The sequence below is a fragment of the Carcharodon carcharias genome, chromosome 20, assembly GCF_017639515.1.
Source record: "Carcharodon carcharias isolate sCarCar2 chromosome 20, sCarCar2.pri, whole genome shotgun sequence".
NCBI lineage: Eukaryota > Metazoa > Chordata > Chondrichthyes > Lamniformes > Lamnidae > Carcharodon > Carcharodon carcharias.
The window spans coordinates 88,010,917-88,026,934 of NC_054486.1; the positions used below are offsets into that span (position 1 = coordinate 88,010,917).

At 39.9% G+C, this 16,018-nt stretch overlaps 1 protein-coding gene across 1 annotated transcript; it reads left to right on the forward strand.

The window, feature by feature from the left end:
• Positions 1-1,106: 1,106 nt before the first annotated feature.
• On the forward strand, positions 1,107-6,975 carry tmem251 (transmembrane protein 251). The gene is made up of 2 exons (XM_041214652.1): positions 1,107-1,307; positions 6,019-6,975. The coding sequence occupies exon 2, from the start codon at positions 6,038-6,040 to the stop codon at positions 6,431-6,433; it is 396 nt and encodes a 131-aa protein (XP_041070586.1). The 5' UTR covers positions 1,107-1,307; positions 6,019-6,037; the 3' UTR covers positions 6,434-6,975.
• The last annotated feature ends 9,043 nt before the right edge of the window (positions 6,976-16,018 follow it).

Consider the following 16,018-nt stretch of genomic DNA (forward strand, 5'->3'; position numbering starts at 1 on the left):
GCTATAGATAGGATGGAAAGTAAATGGGATGAACAGCACTTTAGTGTGACCCAGACCTCCCTGTCACTTGCCATTTTAACACTCCACCCTGCTCTCGTGCCTACATGTCCGTCCTTGGCCTGCAGCATTGTTCCAGTGAAACTCATTGCAAACTGGAGGAACAGCATCTCATCTTCCAACTAGGCACTTTACAGCCTTCCGGACTGAATATTGAGTTCAACAATTTTAGATCATGAACTCTCTCCTCCATCCCCACCCCCTTTCCGACCTCCCCCCCTTTTTTCCCAATAATTTATTTAGATTTTTCTTTTCCCACTTATTTCCATTATTTTTAAATGAATTTCCATCCATTGTTTTATCTCTACCTTTTAGCCTATTTCGATCCCTTCCCTTCACCCCACCTCCACTAGGGCTATCTGTACCTTGCTTGTCCTGCTTTCTACCCTTAATGTCACCTATTAGCACATTCCTGAGATAATATTAGCACATTCCTCAGATATCACCACCTTCAACACCTCTTTTTCCTTTTGTCTGTGACATCTTTTGGTTATCTCCAACTATCACTGGCCCTCTATCCAGCTCTACTTGTCCCAACCCCCAACCCCCCCCCCCCCTTAAACCAGCTTATATTTCACCTCTTCTATTTTTCTTTAGTTCTGTTGAAGAGTCATACGGACTCGAAACGTTAACTGTATTCCTCTCCGCAGATGCTGTCAGACCTGCTGAGTTTTTCCAGGTATTTTTGTTTTGGATTTCCAGCATCCGCAGTTTTTTGCTTTTAGCACTTTAATGTAAATAAGATTGGAGCTTTGTGGACAAAGACAAACATTCCTCTAAAAAAAATGTTAATACGAAGGTAAGAAACGAAGAACAAGGATCGTAAGTCTGATACCGAAAGGCAGACGATTTATAAAAGAGTGGCTGAAACTTGGTGGTGGAAATGCACTGCACCGGTGGGCAGATGTGAGGAGAAGCGAGGTCCTCCCGACGCTAGAGGCGCCAGAGAATGACACAGCCCAGCGGCGGCGATATGAGTTCCCTCTTGTCTCCCTCTAGTGCTCGACGCCCCCCTTGCCCCACCTCCCCCCCCCCCCCGCCCCCAGCAACAGCCCGGATACAGTTGGTGAGAATACGGAAGCGGATCCGTTTGTGACTCGTCAGCCGGCGGAGGCCGCGGTGTGGAGCAGAAGCCCAGAGAAAAGGCGATGGATTAAATCGGGGGAAGCGCTGGTCCGGCTTCGTCCCTCCCTTCCCCTCCCTCCCTTCCTTCCTTCCCCGGCCACAACTGCCTTTCCTTTTCTTGCATGGTGAGTATTGTGAGCGCGAGCCGGGCCGCCCGGGGGGGCCCCGGCGTTGACAGGGTGAAGCTATACCCGGGAAGGGCCGGCTCACCCAGCGGCCTTTCTGCCTCTGAACGAGCCTCGCCTCGCCTCGCCTCGCCTCACCTTTGAGTCAGAGGCGGCTCCGGGGCTCACGTCCCGCTCCAGTGCCATCATCTGAGCTGACACTGCCCAGGGCAGTACTGAGCGGCTGCTGCACTGTCAGAGGTGCCGTCTTTCGGACGAGACCTTAAACTGTTCCCTCTCGGGTGGTCGTAAAAGGTCCCATGGCACTGTTTTGAAAGAGAGCAGCGAAGCTCCGCGGGGTGTTGTGACCGATATTTATCCCTCAACCAACATTCTTGAAAAAATGTATTATCTGGACGTTGTCACATTGCTGTATGTGGGGACTTTGTGCAGCTTTCCTGCCACATTTCACTGCGTTTTAAGTCAACTTCCAAAGCACCGGAGATAAAAGCAAAGTACTGGGGATGCTGGAAATCTGAAATTAAAACAAAATGCTTGAAAAACTCAGCAGTTCTGACAGCATCTGTGGAGAGAGAGAGTTAATGTTTCAAGTCCATATGACTTCTTCATAGCTCTGAACAAGTCATACAGACTCGAATTGTTAACTGTTTCTCTCTGCACAGATGCTGTCAGACCTGCTGAGTTTTTCCAGCATTTTTGGTATTCATTCCAAAGTGCCTAATTGACTGCAAAGGCATATCAAATCCCCAGGTCATGACATGTGCTCTATAAATGCAAATCTGTTTTTGTTATAGGCTTTGGTCAGGGCTCACCTTGATTACCATTTTGTCACTGAGTGAGAAGATCTTGAGCAGATAATCTTGGTTCACACTGCAGTGCAGAACTGGGGGAGCGCTGCCCTGTCGGAAGTGCATCCTTCTGATAGCTCTTCTGCTTGCTTACATGCATGAAAGATCTTGTGGAGTTCATAAGAGAATAGGAAGTTTACCAGGATTACTTACATCTGTCTCTGAACTACACCAAAAGACTAATATGAGACCATACATGTTTATCCATGTAACAACAGTAACTGCACAATATCTATTCTATGAGAAGCAATTTGGAATGTTTCTGTAAGATACACAGGAATATAGGATTTAAGAACATTCAGCCTTTCAAACCAGCTCTGCCATTCAATAAGATCATGGCTGATCTGGTTGCGTCTCAGCTCCACTTTCCTGTCTGCCCTCAAGAACACACCACCACTTTCTCGAGGGCAATTATGGATGGGATGGGAAATTAGGGATGGTCTAGCTAGTGACGCCCATATCCTGTGAAAGAATTTTTAAAATTCTCCTAAACCCCAGGGAATACATGAGTGAGACTCCCTTGTCTATCAAAAATCTCTCTGCCTTGAATAAATTCAATGACTCAGCTCCTCTGCCTTCTGTGGAAGAGAATTCCACATACTCACGATGCTCAGAGTAAAAAATTCTCCTCCTCTACCTTAAAAGGGAGACCTCATTATTATACTATGTACCCCTCATTCTAGACTCCCCCACAAGTGGAAATATCCTCCCATTATCTACCCTATCAAGTCCCCTCAAGACCTTCTATGTTTCAATAAGATCATCTCTCAATTCTTCTAAACTCCAATGGATACAGGCCCAACCTGTTCAATCTTTATTCATAGGCTAAGTCCCTCATCCCAAGAATGAGTTGAGTGAGCCTTCTTTCAATTGCTTCAAACACAATTATATCTTTTTTCAAATAAGGAGACCAAAACTGTACACTCTGCTCTAGATGTGATCTCACCATTGCCCTGTACAGCTGCAGTAAAACATCCCTACTTTCACTGTTTAAGATGTGAGGAGGTGTTCCATAAGTACATTATTTATTAACTATTGGCTCGATTTAATTCTGAATACCATTACTGGATTTCATATCCCTTGAGAATGATTTTGGCTTTGCATTCTAAGACCTTTCACAAAGGAAATGCAATTGTGATCTGTAACTCATTTAATATAATTGTGTTGCCGACTTATATCAGTGACGATATTTATTTTTAAGTTGGTGCTAGAGCAGAGTGTCGTTTTGTTGCAATGCCAGTTTTGTTGGGACCCATTGGTAAAGGAAATGCCTGATTGTACATGGAACTGAGCCTGTTTGAATGCTTCTCAATTTTCCTGTAGATTTTTCTTTGTTGAGGGCCTGTGCCTATTCCTTTCCCTTTGACTGTAGATGCACAGGTCTTGCATTGCTGTGTTCCCTGGAGTTTAGGGGAATTATTTTTATTCTTTCACAGGATGTGGGCATCACTGGCTAGGCCATCCCTAATTGCCCATCCATAATTGCTCTTGAGAAGTTGGTGGTGAGCCACCTTCTTGAATTGCTCTTGTCCATGTGGTTAGGTACACCCATGGTGCTGTTTGGGGGTGGGGAGGTGAGTTCCAGGATTTTGACCCAGCACCAATGAAGGAACAGCAATATTGTTCCAAGTCAGGATGGTGTGTGGCTTGGACAGGAGTTTGCAGGTGCTGGTGTTTGCATGCATCTCTTGTCCTTGTCCTACTAGTTGAGAGGTCGTGGGTTTGGAAAGTGCTGAAAAAAAGGAATGTGATCTAGTTGAAACATATTTGACAGGTTCGATGCTAAGAAAATCTTTTTCTGGCTGGGAAATCTAGAACACGGGGTTACAGACTCAAAATAAGGAATTGACTATTTGGGACTGAAATGTGGAACAATTTCTTCACTGATCTGTGAATCTTTCAAATTCTCTGCTCCAGAGGACTGCGGATGCTCCTTTCTTGTGCATATTCAAGACACAGGCTGATAGATTTTTGGGTGATAAAGGAATTACAGGATGTGGGGATAGTGCAGGAAGGTAAAGTTGAGGGCAAAGATCAGCCATGATCTTATTGATTGGTGGAGCAGGCGTGAAAGGCCAAATGGCCTACTCCACCCAGCTCTTATTTCTTACGTACTGACCAAATTCTCTTCCACAAACAAATTAATTTCCAAATAGTTCACTGTAGAAGAAACCCTCAGTTTTTGTGGCTGTCTCAATGCACCATTGAATTGGTGACATTTTTCTGTGGCCTACTTTTCATGGCATATTTTGATGATTGTAAGTTTATTAGTTTTGTGGACAGGTACATGAATTGATAGCACTACAACATCTAGACTAATTCATCCTACAGCAGTTATCATGTCTGCTCTGAAGTCAACACCTTGGTCAGCAAAATTAACCACAGTGGTTCTCAAGTAACATTTCAGGCCAGTTTGTACCAGTTTTTCTATTGGGTTAAAGCTGTTTTTTTAATCATGTGCTTTGCAAGCTGCAGGAAAGACTAATCATTAGGAGTAATCTAACAAAAAAAGCCTATGCATTGGTCTCAGGAGTAACAAGACTGGATGTGCATCAACAGATCATATGTGTATCACACGTACTGTGATTAATGCAGATACTGCTGTCACATGTCTGAAATTATCAAGCATTTAAATGATTTACAAAGGCCTTATTTGGGTTACTGAAAGAGAAAAATGGTGAGTTGGGAAAAGTATGATAGGTGACCAACATCAATAGAGTCATACCTCACTTCGGAGCCAGCATCTTCAGGAGGAGAAGGGGAGAAAGGGAACAATGTATGTACTCTCACATATGAATGGAAATAGTATATAATGTTGTCCTCTCTCCCAGCACCTGTTCATTTGAGGGCATAGTAAAGGATTATTCTTAGCCGTGCTTCTATTTTGCACTATGGAGCACATCTTTACCTTCCCTTTAAAAAATACTGGAAAAACAAGGACTGTGTCTCTTTGACAGTTTTAGTCAAACCTCACACTTGAATTATTTTAGATAGAATGCATCTTTATCCTTGGGGGAACGTAACTGATCTGTTTGGTACTCTGAAGAATGCTTTTCATTGATGGACCAATATGGTCCATAAGGGAGTAACATGTTGTTTGGTCGGGGAAATTGTTCTGAAGCCATGGAGAAAGCTGATTTTGAATAAGCCCTTGGAATGGTTTTTTTTTCAAGCGTGTTTACAGCAAGCCCTTGAACATTCCAGGCACTAATGCTTGAAATGAGTACAGAGTAATTCACTACCATGTTTCAGTCTTTTCAAATCAAAGTATACATATTCTTCCCTTTTTATCTAAAAATGCTGTGTACAAATGGAAAACAATGGAAAGGCACAGAGACAAGAAGTTGTTGTCCTGAAGCATTTCTCACAAAGAAATGTCTCCAAATACTTCATAAGACAGCAGAAGATGATGCCAAGCAGGAAAGAGAAAGGGAGGATTGAGGACAAAAGCATGCTTGCCTTTTGAAGGCAGGGAGGTGGTAGAGGTGCAGGATGGGACAAGAGAGAGAGATCCAGTGAGTGGGGGTATGTTAGCTGAAGGCGTGCACCATCCCCTCACAGTTGTAGAATAGAGTTCAAAGTCCAGGTCAGTATCAGAGCAGAGGCTGTAATGATCAGCATCTGAAAAAGAAAAGATAGGTAGCTCTTCAACTGAAACATTAACCCAGCTTCTCCTTTCAGTTGCTGACTGTGTGTATTTACAAGTTCCTTCTTGGCTTAACCTCCATTATCCTGTGATATTCAGAAGGAGAACTGTTTCCAGTTTCTGGGTGACAGGGCAAATCATGTGCCAACAATTCCCTTCTAGATGAGTAAGAGCTTTTCATTTATTTTAACCCATCTTTTCTCCTTTTATATTGCAGAAAAAGTAGATTATGGAGAATGATGAACTTTCGCCAGCGAATGGGTTGGATTGGTGTAGGATTATATCTGCTAGCAAGTGCTGCAGCCTTTTATTATGTATTTGAAATAAATGAAACTTACAATAAACTGGCTTTGGAGCATATTCAGCGGAACTCTGAGGACCTGGGGAGTGGAGTCTCTTGGACACAGACAGTAACGGCACGCTTGTTTTCACTCCCATTCTGGCTGTGGGGTCTCCTGTTTTTGATTCCATATCTGCAAATCTTCTTATTCCTATACTCATGTACAAGAGCTAATCCCAAGACAGTTGGCTACTGTATTTTCCCAATCTATCTGGCCGTCGTCTGCAATCGCCACCAAGCTTTTGTCAAAGCCTCCAATCAGATCAACAGATTGAAAATAATTGACACATGAATGGACCTATCACTTTGGGTTACAATAGGGTAACCCCAAATCAAGATTCGAAGCATGGATGCCTAATTTGATGTAATCTGTAATGAAATGTCTGGCTGTATCTGAAATTTCATTACTGGGTTTTTTTTAAATAAAACTTTATTTGGGACCATACAGATCCAGCAGACAACTGTGTAAAATGACATTGTTCGGATTCTGTTGACGTTTCACTATCAATCACCATGAGTCACTCCATTAACTCTTCCCTACACGCATTTCAGGAATTTTCATTATTTTTCAATGGGAATTCCTAGCTCTTTTAGACCACTTTGGTGGGAAAGGGTTTCATTCTTCTTCCTTCCAGATGCTTAAACCTATATTTTTAGTTTTTGCACTTCAGTTTTAATCTCTAACTGAAAATAAGGTGCAGTAAATGTTTTCTATTTCTGGCAAAATGTCTATTTCGGTATATGCAAACAATGCAGATTACATTCACATCAACCACTTTTGGGAATGATGTGTTTTCAAAATGGCCTTGTGAATAAAGATTATTTGACCATCTACTAATGTCATTTACTGGCTTATTTTTTTTAAAAAGGCAAACCTTAACCTGTGTTCACAACCGTTTTCTTGCCATAGTGTAGCAAAGCAGGGTAATATGCTGTGATTCATGTATTCTTCAGTTAGTAAAGGGCTGTACCTATAACTAAAGGCATTTTTGATATGCTGAAAGAGCTGGTGATTGTGTTCAAGGTGTATGTGAATCTTTTTATTAAGTATTTGGAAATCACCAGTTTATGAATGTAATTCTTGACCTAGCTCACCAGCTACTACATGACTGTTATTTAGCTGACCAGTGTATCACTGTGACTCTTGGTTGGTAGTTCTATACCGAAGGATGGCTCAGTGATTCAGGATCAATTATTTTCATAATGATGGTACATGTTCTGTATAGACCATTTTTTAATACAAAATATAAACAGCATATCTCAGCTAAGCATTCACACCGGGCTGTGCATTGTTAGGGTCAAATAAGTATTAATCTGTACTATAGCTAGTAGCCATTTATCATGTGTTATAATAACCTGATCAAAAGTATACGTTGAAGGACAAATTTGGGTTTTAAATTATCATCACAAGTCCTTTGCAAAAGCAGTGATGGGGAAAGTAAGCTCTTCATGTGACCCAGCAGATGGTAGTGAAAGATGTACCTGCCATTAACATTGTACAGAAAGACACTGCGCACTCTAACGCTTTTATACAAATTCTAATGCAAATAGTTTTTATTTTTTTAAGTGAAGGGTACTTCAGTGATCATGACAAAATGAGAGATCTGACGTTTTAAAAGAAAGTAATTTTATATCAATCCTGATTTGAAAATTATTAATTTATTCCTGGAAATTTCAGTTTCTTTTAGGATAAATTTAATTCCTTGCAGTTTTCATCTCTCTTCTTGATGTAACTTGATTATTGGAATCAGAAGGGAAAATATATCTGTTACAAATTTAACACCACACAATTGTATAAAATGTATGGTAGGAGTCTGACGTTCAACAAGTGCTGAATAACCAACATAGGATTAGCATGAGTCTACAAGAAGGGCACTTCTGTTCCCTCTTTGCTCTCTGGAAATGTTAAAAACGAAATTTTGGGAAACCATTTGTTGTACAATGAGGCCAAATAGGGATTTGTTTGCAGTCCCTACATTCAAAAGTTGTTACAGAAATATTTCAAGGTGCTCCATATACAATGTCATCAAGCACTGCACGGATATGAGTCCTTTTGGTATTTGTTTGGTATGGTAGAAATAACTGATGCTGATCTGATCATGTCGAATGAATATCTGAGGAACAAGGGGTTGTTGAAGTGAGTTGAGGCAGTTGATGCTTCCTTCTCTCACACCTGGGGTATGAATTTGGATCAATCGGCTGAAAGGAAACAGCAGGGGATGCTGTTTGTTTACTTGTATGTGGCCAGTTGCTGCACATGAAATGAATTTAATGGTGTTGCCATAAACATAATATTGTAATAAGGTGCCAATAAGACAGCTGTGAATATTTCTCGTTTTTTTAAAAAAGCATATGTTAAAGCCATTTAGGCATTCAAGATCTGTGCTAGTGTTTGAAACCCTAGCTATCGTGCAGAATGCATATGCTTTTTAACTCTCGTATAGCCAATTGTAAGAAATACGGTGCAGAATTTGCTGCTGCTTCTACCATTTCAAAACTGTCTGCTAATAAAGTCTGGTCTTGTACTGTATATGACCGTTTTGGTTTAAACCAGTTTAAAAATATCCAGGATTATACAGATGGACTAGTGTCTTGCTATTCTCAATACCTGAGTGAAAAGAATTTATAGGCCTGGGGCTTTGTATGCATTAATGCTCATGGAACTAACTAAGCTGCCTTGCTCTACAGTAGTTTAACCAGAAAACTTATGATTGACTATTGTTCTGCTTTTTAAAATTTTCAATATTAAATTCTGGTTCTATACCTTTCATCTGCATTCTAAATTTAGTTTCTACATCTGCTGTGTCCTTCGTTACTGCTGCCAGGAATGTCATTTCACTGTCAGCAGAAAGAATCCACAAACTGCTATTGAACACAACTCTTCAGCACAAGTCCAAAGAAGCAAGTTTGTCAGGTTATTATGGTTCCCTGATTTTGGAGGTGAGATTTCTGAATGTGGTGGAATTGGAGTTGAACCATACTGTCAATAACCCTGTTTTCTTACAGGAAGAGCCATAAACAGCTGGCAGAAACTTTAAGGGCTTCTTTTAGGAAATAACTATAATGAACACAGTAAAAATGCTGTACTAGTTTGATATTGTATAGGATTACAAGCTTAGTTACTTGACTTTTGATTTAGCACTGGAAGGGTCAAGATAGGCATCTTTTTTTTAAAAAAAAACCTCATTGCCAGGTCACACAGCCTGTGTATGGGTGTGTGTGTGTGTGTGTAGTGCCAAAGTTTGGGTGGTCTGTCTCAGCTTACATTTTCCCAATTGTAAAACTTCTGTAATCTGGGAGTTTGGTTTCTAAATGTTTATTTAGGTCCTTGTATAAATGGTTTTGAGCAAAGAAAATACAAAACCATCCCTCACTCAATGGTAACTTGTCAATTGGGTTTGTTTTTTAACCATCAGTTTCCAATTTGTATTTTATATCACTCAATTCAAATGACTGGATAATTCATGTTATATTTAGCACAAAAGCTACTTTGAATTATCAGGAGTAGACCATGTGGAGGGCAGGGTATGGTTTGCATCTGTTTTCCTGCTTAGATAGTTCCTGATCTAAGTATCTCAGGGTAGAACCAACAGACTATCAACTAAAGCACTTGCTGTATTACAGGAGTTAGGTCATCTATCTCCTTGAGCTTTTGCTTAGAGAACTGTGTAGGGAATAAACAAGTACTGTATTTAAAATGAATTCCTAACAATTTGCAGCATTAATTGCCTCTGTGTGTACCTTATGCATACACCAGCCAAAAAAATAAATATAGTTTGTAAACAAGTTTGATGAAAGTACTCAAAACTAGCTTGTTTTTATGGCAATTAATTCCCTTGTGTGCCTTTTATCTATGTATACATGTTTTACTGAAACTGCTATGCAGCCTGGAGATTGTTCATTCAATCATTGTTCACCTGATACACTCCTTTTAAAAATCAATAGTCTACCCATTTTTTTCTCCCCCAATACTCTATCTTCTATTCAGCAATTTGTCTACATACCAGTTTTGGATCTGTGACCCTCAGCCATAGTAAATCAACAAGAGGAGTGGGGGTTGTGATATTTGAAAAGTTAGATATTCTTGATCTTCTGAATTCTTAATTTGCACAAGAGAGAAACCTAAAGTTAAGGAAATGTTTTCAACATACAAAATTCTGAAAGATACACAGTCTGTATCTTGAATGAACCAAACCCTTAACTAGTCCAGTAAACCCCCCCAAGCATTTACTTTAAAAAATACTTTATGATCTGAGGTATAGCTACTGGGTAGCACCTGGTGTATTTTGGACCAGAAGGTTAAATTCATGGTGTATATGGCATTTGCTGATGTCAGGCAGAGCAACAGTTGGAGCATTTACAATTGACTCCAGCATCCCATCACATTTCATAGTGTAGCAAAGTGACTGTATGTAGGTATTGAACAAAGAATCACATTTGTGATTACCTCAATGAACATCAAGAATGGCTACATTGGCTTGCCAGGGGGAAGGTGATTCAGGTCATTGTGTAAATATAACAAATTATATTTAATTGCAAGATTCTTGTGGTACTGTACAATGGTCTGGTGTTAGTAGGGAAGGCAAGGTGACATTGAGAGATAGCCAAAAGGTGATAATTTCATGGCTGACTACTAAATCTTCTTTTGTACGCCCATTACATCCAATGAATTGTTTACTGGTTTTCCCCAGAACAGGTATATTAACTACTGTAGAAGTATCTGCCAAACTTTCTGGTACAATAACTCTCTCTGGGTCACTATAAACTGAATCTTGAAGCTAATGTAACAGGATGTTTCTCAGCAAAAATACTTAATTTTGATGTGTGATGTCAAATAGATCTGTCCGCCTTCTAAGCACTATAAAGTCTGTTTCTATCATTGGTTGAGAATTACATAAAGACAAATAATGTTGTATACCATTATTTCAATGAATGTCCGTAGGGTCTTTTTGCTTTTTAAATATAATAAATGTTGCTTTTAGTACAGAATTGTTTTAAGTGATTTTTAACATTAATTAAAAAGAAACTGAACTGAAGTTATATCAATGATCCTGGGAGAAGTTAACTTGTGAGCGCTTACTCAATATTGCAAACAGACAAAAAAGAAAACTCAAACAGCCAACAATGCATGTACACAGATTATATGCAGCTTCAATCTGAGCTATCTACTGAAAAAGGGTAGGGAAAAGGTTTCGTTACAATACGGAGTTTGTACCATCTGCATAATATTTTAAAGGAACAGTAATGCTTCAGACTTCAAACTAATTTTACATGTGCTAAATCAGATATTGAAGAAGATCCAAGCCTATTCCAATTATAACAGGCAATCGAGATCCATGCTGCCACCTGTTCACTGACATTGCAGTCCAGAAATTCATTTTAAAACAATTTCATTAGCTTTTAAGTAATGGCAGCTTTCCCACTCCTTGCTAAGGAAGGATAAGCTTGTATAAAATACTGGCCCTCAACTGAAATCTAGTGTCCAATTCAAACACTACACTTTAGGAAAGGTGTAAAGGTATTAGCAGGTGCAGAAAAGATTCACAATAATTATTCCAAGGATGAGGAACATACAGTTACATGGATAGGCTGGAAAAGCTGAGGCCATTTTCCTGGAAGAGAGAGAGATTAAGGGGAGATTATCAGAGATATAGATAGGTAGGGAGAGTAGGTGAGGAGAAACTGTTCCTATCTGTGGAAAGATCCAGAACTAGGGGACACCAATTTAAGGTGACTGGCAAAGAAGCAATGGCAACATGAAGAAAATTATTTTTTATGCAGTGAGTGGTTATGATCTGGAATGTACTGCCCAAGAGTGTCATGGAGGCAGGTTCAAAAAGAGAACTGGATAATTATCTGAAGGGGGAAAAAAAAAAAACAGGGCTATGGGGAAAAAATGGAGTGGGACAAGGTGAGTTGTTCTTGCAGAGAGCTGGCACAGACAATGGGTTGAATAGCCTCCTATGCTGTAACCATTCTATAATTATAAGGGATCATTTCGCAACAGAGCATCAACAGTGGTTAGAAATAGTGTGGTTAGCTAATGTTACTGTGGTGTTTCATACATTTACGAGTAAACTTTTCAGACCTGGGCCTCTGCTAAAGTTGGAGTTGAGCCAACAGCTTCACAAAAGCATAAGATGAAAAACATTGGCCTCAAGTGTTGGCAATTAGGCTTAAGTCCCATTACCCTTTCTTCACGGCACAGCCAAATTAACAGCAATCCTCTAGGCCTCGCCTTATATGTTAATGATTCCCGATGGTAGTACATGGGTAAATTGCACGCTTAATCAATGCCTTAATGTCCAAAAAGACTGAAAATCTTTTAAATAATCACTGTCATTCCCATAGATGATTCTAAGGATGTAACTTCCAAAATTGAGAGATCTGTCCTTGTGCAGTAGGAGCTAATCTTAAATGTTTCACTTCCTTCTCCGCTCAGACAAAAATACCAAGAAAATTGTACAATTTCTTAACTTTTTATGGTTTCCATAAGAATTAAACATCAGGCTTTCAAAAACTTGTATGCTTTAAAAATTTCTTTAGGTCGTAGAAAAAATTGAACAGCCTTTTGAATGCATAAAAAAGTCTTAAACTGGCGCATGTGTTTTAGGAAGTCAGTCATTATTGCAGCACCTCAAACACGAGAGCAGGTAGACAGTTTCAGATGGTACATCAACATTGATTCCTCGTCCTTTTTGCTGGAGGGGCATCTCCATCTCCTTTGTTAGCTAGTTCATCTTCACTGTCGCCTTCATCTTCACCTGATTTTAAAAAAATGTAGCAAAGCACATTTTATATATGCACATCTAGCAATCTGGATTCAGCCTCCAACAAATCAGCACAAAAGCAAAATATTGTGGTTTTTGGAAATATGACATAACAGAGAATGCTGAAAATACTCAAGTTCAGTCAGCATCGGTGAAGAGAGAGAAACAGAGCTAATGTTTCAGACTGCTGACATTTTTATCAGAACTGGAAAATGTTTGAGAACAGATTTTAAATAAGTGCAGAGCACAGAAAAGGAGCAAAGGACAAAAAAGGAAAAGTCTGATAGGGCGGAAGGCAGGAGAGAGTGACAAAAAAAGGATGATGCTGTAAGCCAAAAGGGGGCAGTAGTGGGACAAGAAACAAAAGATGGGTCTAGACTAGAGGAGCTGTAAATATAGTTTTTTAAAAGCATAATCTGTAACTCAGTTCTGGTGAAAGATTATCAACCTGAAGTATTAACTCTTCCTCTTTCCATTAATGCTACCGGGCCTGTTTAGTATTTCCAGCATTTTTATTACCAACAAACTTTTTTTTATTCATTCATGGGATGTGGGCTTCGCTGGCTGGGCCAGCATTTATTGCCCATCCCTAGTTGCCCTTGAGAAGGTGGCGGTGAGCTGTCTTCTTGAACCGCTGCACTCCAAGTGGTGTAGACACACCCACAGTGCTGTTAGGGAGGGAGTTCCAGGATTTTGACCGAGCGACAGTGAAGGAACAGCGATATATTTCCAAACTGCAATTGATATCAGTTACAGGTAAAGTAATTATGGTACTAGATTGACAATTTAAGAAGTCCTAAATTGAGAAATTTAAGTCTAGCCATTTGTAGGTCAGCACCAAAAAGAGTGACTGAAAGCTGCAGGAGTGCCACAAATACACAACAAAGTCACCATGTCTTTCAGAAGCTGCAGGACTGACACAATCCATTCATTCGTTGAGCTCAAATTTGACATCTGAACTAAGCTGAAATGAGATTGACAAATAAACCTTGTGATAATCCATTAAACTCTTTATGCAAGCAATCGTCAAGTTTCAGATTGCCATTTATTTCCCCAGTCTGTGAGGAATTAGTAAATCCTAGCTGGGGTAGCAATTTGAGCCCCTTAGTTAAGGAAGTGAAAAATAGGACAGGGTTTTCCTTCCCTAACATCTAGGCTCATTGCAAAGGAGTATGGATTCAAGATGAGGAAAGGATTAAGCTCAATTGTGCTACCTCCCATCCCACCAACTCCCCAAAACTAGCCTGCCAACTACTTACTTTCACTCATCAAGAATGATCATCTGGGTGAGCAAGCTGCAGGTGACCAACCCCCATGGAATCATATGCCTGAAGATCATTAGATAAATATGAATGATGAAATCCATTTGGATCAACATAGTCTTTTTTTCCAGGAAGGCCCTGCATGGCAACCAGTAGTTTCCAAAATTATTTCAGGACTCGACTGCGATTGGTGAGGGTGAACATAGGCCCAGCCCCACAGAAAGAATCAGATTCTTCACCAACAGCAACAACCTCTTTTGTGTGTCTCAGCTAAACTAATTTCTAATAGGAAGAAGCAGGGGCCTATACCATATAGGGGGTAGAATGGAGTAGGGAGGCAATAGGAGCAACAGGCTATTAGGGGGCAAGGCATAGGGAAAGGGGAGCAGGAACATACAGCTGCAAAAGCAGACATCAGGAGCTGGAGCTCCACTCCCCATTTTACATTACTTTTCTGCTGCTGTCCTACAACCCACTCTCATAGCAAGTTTGCAAACCTAGGTGACACCCTAACATGGAAAACTGCTTGTATGGGTCATTCCCCTCAACGTTACCCATACCTCAGATCAAGGCAAGGAGAGGGACAATGGAACAGAGTGTGCCCTTTCAACAAAATAAAAATGGACAGACACAGCAGAGAGATGCTATGCCTCTGAATACATCTTTGGGGTGGGAAGAGGATCGAGTGGGTTATAAACATTGGCGTGAACCGGTTGTGCTAAATGGCCTGTTTCAGTGCTGTAAATGCTTTGGAATAATTTGTATGTTGCAACCTCCCTTGAGCAACACCCTGGTTGACCTACCTTATTTTTAAACAAAGTTGATCCATTGCCATCTATAAATATACTGAAGACAGTTGCCTCTACCTCAATTCCTTTCTTCCCAAAAGATCAATGTCTCCCTTTACCAAATCATCTTCACTTCTGGATTATCTAGTTTCTACTACTGACACTGCTGCTAAACCATGGAAGAAAAAGTCTATTAATCCCAACAGTAGAGCATTATACACTAAATGACACCTTGCATAGAGCTCAACTTTAGTCGGTTAAGAGCTTAATCCTGGATAGACAATGCATTGTCAGTTAAAACTAAGATCCCCACAATAAAATGCATCACTTGGCATTAAAAACATTTTCTTTGTCAATGGTGTTCATGTTACAGACACCGCTACATTTTCCTTAATGTAAAATCATGTTCACATCTGTTCAGTTGCTGCTGCCAGTAAATTGTACATTATTAGTGCAGTGTCCCTGCACAAAGTCACACGAAATGGGATCAAATCCAAATATAAAGTTTAGTGTTCTATTTATGGTGTAGAGGTTAATAAAATAAAAAGAGTTCACAATATTCATTTTCACTGCTCAAAAATGCAATGAAGATCACTCTACAAAGAATGGGAAAGGAATAATTGAATATAGAAAGGTGACAGAATTATGTGTAAACTGACCGGGAAAAAGTTTTGGATACAAAGCCTGAAATTAAAAAAAAACTTGCTGGAAATATTCTTCATTAAGTGAAGTGTTACACACTCAAAACATACAAAAATGCAAAGACTTACTGATCCATCTAGACAGTCCCACGCAGTTGTAGGCATTAAAACATTAACACTCCCCACCCACCCAAAGCCATGTCATCTCCTGGGAAAAGCAAACCAGATTTGAACATCCCAGGCCAATTAGGGGGAAATAAATTGGGACTAAAATAATTTATCCTGTGTCTTGACAAGTGCTGACTGGCCAACTATATATTTCCAGTATTTTCTGTTTATTTTATTCTGTTTGTTTATTTCCAGTATTTGCAACGGTCCTTTTTTACTTGACTGAATGTCTATCTCACAGTTAACAA

Coding starts and splice junctions, on each gene's coding strand:
- tmem251 (XM_041214652.1), top strand. CDS start 6,038: ATGATGAACTTTCGCCAGCGAATGGGTTGGATTGGTGTAGGATTATAT.